At 43.6% G+C, this 8263-nt stretch overlaps 2 protein-coding genes across 5 annotated transcripts; both read left to right on the top strand.

Moving 5' to 3' along the window:
- Positions 1–564: 564 nt before the first annotated feature.
- On the top strand, positions 565–2877 carry LOC139574641 (myb/SANT-like DNA-binding domain-containing protein 4). Of its 3 annotated transcripts, XM_071399397.1 has the most exons (9): positions 566–935; positions 1233–1303; positions 1391–1567; positions 1658–1719; positions 1802–1888; positions 1976–2017; positions 2086–2259; positions 2339–2374; positions 2473–2877. In XM_071399397.1, the coding sequence occupies exons 1-8, from the start codon at positions 778–780 to the stop codon at positions 2372–2374; spliced, it is 807 nt and encodes a 268-aa protein (XP_071255498.1). In that variant the 5' UTR covers positions 566–777; the 3' UTR covers positions 2473–2877. The 3 variants fall into 3 exon arrangements, 2 of the variants coding, with proteins under 2 accessions (XP_071255497.1, XP_071255498.1); XR_011674806.1 differs by having other exon boundaries at positions 2086–2374; XM_071399396.1 differs by having other exon boundaries at positions 565–935; positions 2086–2877.
- Positions 2878–2882: 5 nt separating this feature from the next.
- Positions 2883–4254, top strand: LOC139574643 (putative nuclease HARBI1). 2 transcript variants are annotated; one of them, XM_071399398.1, is made up of 3 exons: positions 2883–3015; positions 3297–3408; positions 3503–4254. In XM_071399398.1, exons 1-3 carry the CDS (start codon positions 2947–2949, stop codon positions 3871–3873), a joined length of 552 nt encoding a protein of 183 aa, XP_071255499.1. In that variant the 5' UTR covers positions 2883–2946; the 3' UTR covers positions 3874–4254. The 2 variants fall into 2 exon arrangements, 1 of the variants encoding a protein (XP_071255499.1); XR_011674807.1 differs by lacking the exon at positions 2883–3015 and adding an exon at positions 3024–3200.
- Positions 4255–8263: the final 4009 nt, after the last annotated feature.

Genomic DNA, 8263 nt, shown 5'->3' with positions numbered 1-8263 from the left:
ATATCTACCTCAAATACCTTATTATTATCTATCCTGATGCCTAGTCACTTTATCCTGCCTTCATGTACATATCTACCTCAAATACCTTATTATTATCTATCCTGATGCCTAGTCACTTTACCCTGCCTTCATGTACATATCTACCTCAAATACCTTATTATTATCTATCCTGATGCCTAGTCACTATACCCTGCCTTCATTTACATATCTACCTCAAATACCTTATTATTATCTATCCTGATGCCTAGTCACTTTACCCTGCCTTCATGTACATATCTACCTCTGCACATTGATCTGGTACTGGTACTCCCTGTCTATAGCTCCATTCTTTTGTATTTTATTTAATTCCTTTTGTGTTAGTTACTATTTTAAATTGTATCATTCTTTTTTATAAACTGCATCGTTGGGAAATGTTCGTAAGCAAGCATTTCACTGTAAAGTCTACACCAGTTGTATTCGGCACTTGTAACGAGTGCGCTGAGAGTCGGGAAGCAAATACAGGGAGTGAGTGTTTTAATAAATAAACAAAACAATAAACACAAAACACAACCAGGGGCCTGTTGCACAAAAGTAGAATTAAGACATCCGGGATAAATGACTCAGCTGAGCTCAATGAAGCCAAAACATGTGCGTCCAGGCTTAATTGGTTGCACAAAGACCAAGCCAGGATGAGCAGACACGGATTCATTAAGCCAGGTGAAACCAATCCTGGATAGGTGCGCGCTCACGGCTCACTCAAATAGACCCCGCCACAGATCACAGATTAACTGATTTACCATGGCAACTAGAGCCGCGTACTTTTCCCCGTCGGAAGCACAAATCCTCATGGAGGCATACGAGGAGGTAAAAGATATAATTAAGAAGAAAGGCAACACCGCCACAGTGATAAAGCAAAGAGAAAAAGCGTGGCAAAGTATTGCAGACCGCCTGAATGCGTAAGTAGTGCACAATTACACACTCACCGCTCCGCTGAAACATCACAATTACAATTCAAATATTTAATTCACATCTCCAAAAATGCAGTTGTACTGTAATTATGAAACGGTTAAATTTTTAATTGAAATGCACTGCAGATATGAGTGAAATTGTGTAAAGTAACTCCATCACACTGTATAAAGCTATGATACATTTTTTGATATTTTTACTGAAAACAAGACAAAAATACCAAGTAATTTTTTGCAGTGTGACTCCATTAAATGTGTGTGTGTGTGTGTGTGTGTGTGTGTGTGTAGATTAAACATGAACGGGCCAAAACGGACATGGCAGCAGGTCAAAATCAAATACAAGAACATTCTGCAGAATGGTATGGTCCCTGACTAATATTTAACAAAGCACAAGCATATATTGTACCCAGAAGGTGCCTGCTCACACATTGTCTGTACTGTTTTAGCAGTGAAAAAGAATACCCACAGACAAGGCACGGGTGGTGGGTCACCAAAGGCTGACCTTACCCCAGCAGAGGACATGGCCTTGGAGCTAAATAAAGGCAGGCCCGTCTTAGAGGGGATCCCTGGGGGGAAAGAGACGAGCATAGGTTCCTCCCAAGATGCCACCCGCTTCATTCAAGGTATGTCCTTCCATCTCTACATGGGATACAACCACATTCATATTGAATCAATTTGGACTGTCTGACTTTGGTTTACCTATTGCCTTGCAGTGTCTGGCAGCACTGTGTTCCTGTTAGAGCCACCAGCACAAGCACCAGACGATGCTGATCCAGTGAGTACTCCATCAAAGGCATACTGTAGGCCTGGCATGTCTTGTCTACTAGCTTCAATATGAATCCGATTAAATGTGATAGGGTGAAGGCCCCAGTGCAGCAGCAACAGCACATGATGGAGACGATGATGAGGAGGAGACCATCTCTCTGGATTCCAGAAGGCATGAGGTATCATGTTAAGACTGTGAAAGTACTATTTACTCTACAATGGTGAGGAGTCCTCATCAAAATCAAAAAATCTAATTTCTTTTACAGGACCCAGATGCTATACAGTGGGAAAACCAGCCTGGCAACATAGTGCGTATTAATAAAAGGACACCACATCCTGCCAAATTCCAGCTGCGCTAATTGTATTGTGTTCACAGAGCTCACAAGCTATCAGAAAGTTGTATGGCAACCACCTCCGGCGCCAAATAGAACTGGCAGACATAGACATTCAGTACAAGAAGAAAAAGATGGAAAATCTTGCACTGGAGTCCGAAATAAAAAAGAGGACAATTAGGAAACTGGACCTTGAAATAAAAAAACTTGAGAGGGAGGTGAGATATGCCTTCAATGTACACTGTATGCTAACTGTAACACAAATGTATTAATCATTATTTTTCTTTCCTCCCCCAGCTCCAAGAAGATGACACAGCTCAAAATAAAAATTAGGTATATTCTCGTAAAGTCAAGTGAGCCATGACATATGAGCTCTTATTGTGAGCACACAGGACGGTGGCATCTTTCTAAGGTTTTTTTTATTTTCCCAGCAATCAGTACAACCAAGTCATCGTTATAAGGCATCGCCCTCTTTTGCCCACCCCCCCAGCACCAGGTGTGGCCACTAGCCTATATGAAGGCCCAAAATTGTGTGTTCCTTTCTGCTCTGACAATGGCATGCCCATTCGTGCGAGATGTGGTGGATGAAGAAGCACTTGTGCTGAGGAGAGCCTTCAGGCGAGAAAGGGTCTTCAGGGACCGGTTGGACCCACTGGCCTTCCCTGATGACCATCTATATGAAAGATACAGGTTTTCTGCAGATGGCATCAGGTATCTATGCAGACTACTGGGTCCCAGGATTAAGCACCGCACTGCACGGAGCCATGCACTGAGTGTGGAGCAAATGGTTTGTGTGGCCTTGCGCTTTTTTGCTAGTGGAGCCTTCCTGTACTCAGTGGGGCTGAACAAGGCCACAATTTGCCGCACAATAAGGAGTGTGTGTCTGGCTATCAAAGCATTAGCAGATGTCTTCATCTCCTTCCCTGGCCACAGAAGACTCTGTGACATCAAAGAGGAGTTCTATAGGATTGCAGGTAAGAGGATCTACAAATTACAGGACAACTGTTAACACATAGTAGGATACTCATTACTTTGTGTGACAGGTTTCCCCAATGTCATTGGTGCAGTGGACTGCACACACATAAGGATAAAAGCCCCCTCAGGTGCCCATGAGGCCGATTTTGTGAATAGGAAATCCTTTCACAGCATTAATGTTCAGGTGAACATAACTTTTTGATATTGTCCATTGACGAACACTCTGCATTGCCAGTGATGTGCATTGATTGGTGTAATATTCCTCATCTTATGATTTCAGATGGTCTGCAATGCTGACTGTGTGATCAGCAATGTTGTGGCAAAATGGCCTGGCTCAGTCCATGACTCCAGAATCTTTCGGGCCTCTGAAATCTATCAGTGCCTATCACAAGGTAAGCCACACAACCCCTATTTATAACCATCATGGCTGTGTCAAGAATATCACTGTGTTTATGAGGTAGTAATGATGAGATTTTGTGTTGACAGGTGAATTCTCTGGTGTGTTGCTGGGAGACAGGGGGTATGGCTGCCAGCCTTTTCTCCTGACACCTTTCACAGACCCCCAGGAAGCACAGCAGGCCTACAACCATGCCCATGCCAGGACCAGGGCCAGAGTTGAAATGACCTTTGGCCTCCTGAAGGCACGCTTTCACTGCCTTCACAAATTAAGGGTCAGCCCTGTTAGGGCATGTGATATTACTGTGGCTTGTGCTGTCCTCCACAATGTGGCCTGCCTGAGGAAGGAGAGGGCCCCCAGAGTGCCACCAGCCATGGACTGGGACAATCCGGCAATCTTCCCTGATGACGACAGTGGTCGGCTGCTGAGGGACCAATATGTGTTGAATTATTTTAGCTAGTATGTGTGCTTTCAATTTTGGTTAAATATGTCCTGCGGTGGCAGAGGAATTTGGTTTTTTTTGGGTTCGTTTTTTGACGAATTTGGCCTCTTATGATGTTTGTGCGGTATACTGTGTGTAATACAAGGCTGCAGGGAGGCTACTGCATCCATTCATTTGTCTGTTCAGTTGATGTGTATGGATTTGTCCTGCATTTATTTTAGTGTGCAGACATGCAGGGTGTGTTATATACAGACCTTTGAATGTGTATGTATCATTTTGTATAATATGCTTGGATTCTGTGCTTTCCATCTTGTAGAGTCACTGTGACTTCAGTTTCGAAAGGAGCTGATGGTTTACCTGCTTTGTTTTGTCCTTATTCAATAAAGGAACATAATGTTACACATTGTGTTTTTATATTCATATGGAATGTGTATTTGTTTATATGACAGAGTACTAGGGCCACACTGAAGAAAAAGGATAAAGTCATAAATTTATGAGGCTGGTTCTTTCTGCAGAAAAGCTACATATTGTTTTTACAGTTTTGATACTTATGACAATGTGATACTTAATATTCTGGCACATCAGCATGTCTTTGTTTATGAAACCATACTGAAGTACAATTTCACGAAATGCCCCACATCTGTCATTTTAACAACTGTCCTCCTTTAAAACAACTGGTTACAATATTATGACTTGTGTTTTTTTCCCCTCTGTGGCCCTAATATTCTATCATTTTATATATAGCCTTATAGTCTATGGGAAACTGTAAATTATCTAATGATAGCAACATCATCTAAAAATCATTTTTTATCCAAAATCATTGAAATTAATGATCACAAACGTTTAAATAATAACAGTGGGTCTAGTTATATGTGATAACAATGTATAGTGAGCAGTGAAATAACTATTGGTTTCCATTTGTGGTGACTGCTGACTGACATTAGGGATGAGATTAAATAGATCCTGGAATTTAGCCTGGTCTGGAGCAGGCTAGCTCCACAGAATAAATCTCCATGGTAATTTATACCATAACATATCCTCCTGCCCCCTATCCATCTTTAGTGCAACCGGATTACGGATCAATTGAGCCAGGATCACCAAGATATCCTGGCTTAATCCCTTATCCTAGTTTTGTGCAACAGGCCCCAGCGCACAGACATGAAAACAGAGTCAATAACACCTGCAGAAAGAACCAAGGGGAGTGACAGATATAGGGAAGATAATCAAGGAGGTGATGGAGTCCAGGTGAGTGTCATGAAGCGCTGGTGCGCTTGACGATGGTGACAGGTGTGCGGGATAATCAGCAGCCTGATGACCTAGAAGCCGGAGAGGGAGTATACGTGACAGCACTTGTGATAAATAAAATGTCATGTGATTTGAAAGAGTGGGACTGATTCTCTATTATTTTGACATTCACTTCAACAAACAGTATAAAGATATTGGGGCGACATAATAGGTGATCAGGTGACTTCACAATTATTGTACTGACATTCCCTCTTTAATCCCTAGTTCTTTAAAAGGATTATATCTCCGTCGTCTCTATTATTTCAATGGATTTGCTATTTTTTTCTTTTAAACTTCCACAATCTAATTTGTCCAATAGGACACTCGCATCAGGAAGTGAGAGCCGTCACCTGGGAGACCAATCACATTGAGTCGCAGCAAGGCAGCGAACAATAGGGCGTAGAGGCTGCAATGTGAGGCGCTCTCACACTGGCTTGTTCAAGCCTCTTCAGAAATGACATTCACATTGTTCATGTGTTTTTATCTTTTCTTCCCTCCTGGAGACACATTGTCGGGTCTTAACCTCACAGTGCAGAAAAACCAGTCAAGTCGCAGACAGATAAAGAGGGAATGAATGCTCTATGCTATAGCAGACAGGCTCCGTATAGTATGGAAGCTCACGCTGCTCAGAGGTAAAAGCTATCTGCTCGCTACAGGTTCAAAGAGTGGCAAGACCCCACTTTTTGTCTTTCATTGAATTGTGTTTTTTTTAGGAGGCACGGACAGGAGCACCAATCATGTACTCTGGAAAGATTCCATTCCAAGGCCCCACCAACCATATCTGCATTTGACTTTTGACTTCTCAGCGTTCAGAGGGTTTTTGCTGTTGAGTGTCATGTCCTTTTCTGTGTGTTTTCTCTGGAGGGGAGACAGGGAATTAGGGGGGACAGAACGACACAGATGGTCTGAGACTAAAAGGGAGAAAATGCTATAGAATCCATTTTGTTTTTACACTGTTTGGCTTTCCCCTTCTCCCCCACACTGACTCTTGTTTAGAAAAATACAGATGTTCCAATCTAATGAGGGTCTTTCTCACGCTGGCATTTCGCTCAGCCTCAGGGTGATGGTATTTCTAATTACCCGACTGTGACAACACACTCCGCATCCATCAAACCTGACAATAGAACCAGGTGGGTTTGTGAGAACCCAGTCAGCTTTGATATTTCACTGAATTCTAACATGCTTCATAGACTGCTTCTACTTTATCCCGGCCTTCTCAAGCACGCACACACACACACCATGGGGAGTAAATGGGCTCTGGTTGCCATAGAAACAGTTGAGTCCCTCAATATCCATCCCAAACCTTTCAGAGAAATGGGCATTTGTCTCATTTTTCATATCTGTGTGTGTGTGTCTCGCACTCTCTCGTTGTGTGTGTGTGTGTGTGTGTGTGTCTCGCACTCTCTCGTTGTGTGTCTCTCAAATCAAATAACATTTTATTGGTCACATACACATGATTAGCAGATGTTAATGTGAGTGTAGCGAAATGCTTGTGTTTCCAGTTCCGACAGTGCAGGAATATCTAACAAGTAATCTAACAAATTCACAATGACTACCTTATACACACAATGTAAGGGGATGGAATAAGAATATGTAAATATAAATATATGGATGGGCGATGGGCGTACGGCATAGGCAAGATGCAGTAGATGGTGTAAAATACAGTATATACATATGAGATGAGTAATGTAGGATATGTAAACATTATTAAAGTGCCATTATTTAAAGTGACTAGTGATGCCGTTATTAAATCCATTTATTAAAGTGGCCAGTGATTTGAGTCTGTATGTTGGCAGCAGCCTCTCAATGTTAGTGATGCCTGTTTAAGTCTGATGGCCTTGAGATAGAAGCTGTTTTTCAGTCTCTCGGTCCCAGCTTTGATGCACCTGTACTGACCTCGCCTTCTGGATGGTAGTGGGGTGAACAGGCAGTGGCTCAGGTGATTGTTGTCCTTGATGAACTTTTCGGCCTTCCTGTGACATCGGGTGCTGTAGGTGTCGTGGAGGGCAGGTAGCTTTCCCCCGATGATGCGTTGTGCAGAACGCACCACCCTCTGGAGATCCTTGAGGTTGAGCGCGGTGAAGTTGCCGTACCAGGTGGTGATACAGGCTGACAGGATGCTATCGATTGTGCATCTCTAAAAGTTTGTGAGGGTTTTAGTTGACAAGCCACATTTCTTCAGCCTCCGGAGGTTGAAGAGGCGCTGTTGCATCTTCTTCACCACGCTGTCTGTGTGGGTGGACCTTTTCAGTTTGTCAGTGATGTGTTTGCATCACTTCTCCACTAATGTCCCGTCAATGTGGATAGGGGGGTGCTCCCTCTGCTGTTTCCTGAAGTCCACAATCATCTCCTTTGTTTTGTTGACGTTGAGTGAGAGATTATTTTCCTGACACCACACTCCGAGGGCCCTCACCTCCTCCATGTAGGCTGCCTCGTCGTTGTTGGTCTATCACTGTAGTGCCATCTGTAAACTTGATGATTGATGTAAACTTGAAACTTGATGATTGAGTTGGAGGCGTGCATGGCCACGCAGTCGTGGGTGAACAGGGAGTACAAGAGAGGAATGCGAACGCACCCTTGTGGTGCCCCAGTGTTGAGGATCAGCGGGGTGGAGATGTTGTTTCCTACCAGGACCCAGTAGCACAGGGTCGGGTCAAGACCCAGGGTCTCAAGCTTAACGATGAGTTTGGAGGGTACTATGGTGTTGAATGCTGAGCTGTAGTCAATGAACAGCATTCTTACATAGGTATTCCTCTTGTCCAGATGGGATAGGGCAGTGTGCAGTGTGATGGCGATTGCATCGTCTGTGGACCTACTGGGGATGAAAACAAATTGGAGTGGGTCTAGGGTATCAGGTAAGGGGGAGGTGATATGATCCTTGATTAGTCTCTCAAAGCACTTTATGATGACAGATGTGAGTGCTACGGGGCGATAGTAATTTAGTTCAGTTACCTAAGACTTCTTGGGTACAGGAACAATGGTGGCAATCTTGAAGCATGTGGGGACAGCAGACTGGGATAGGGATTGATTGTATATGTCCGTAAACACACCAGCCAGCTGGTCTGAGCTTGCTTTGAGGACATGGCTAGGGATGCCGTCTGGGCCGGCAGCCTTGCGAGGGTTA

The sequence above is a fragment of the Salvelinus alpinus genome, chromosome 4 (assembly GCF_045679555.1).
Source record: "Salvelinus alpinus chromosome 4, SLU_Salpinus.1, whole genome shotgun sequence".
Taxonomy (NCBI): domain Eukaryota; kingdom Metazoa; phylum Chordata; class Actinopteri; order Salmoniformes; family Salmonidae; genus Salvelinus; species Salvelinus alpinus.
Note: the sequence above shows the minus strand (reverse complement) of the source record. Positions and strands in the feature narration are given on the sequence as shown.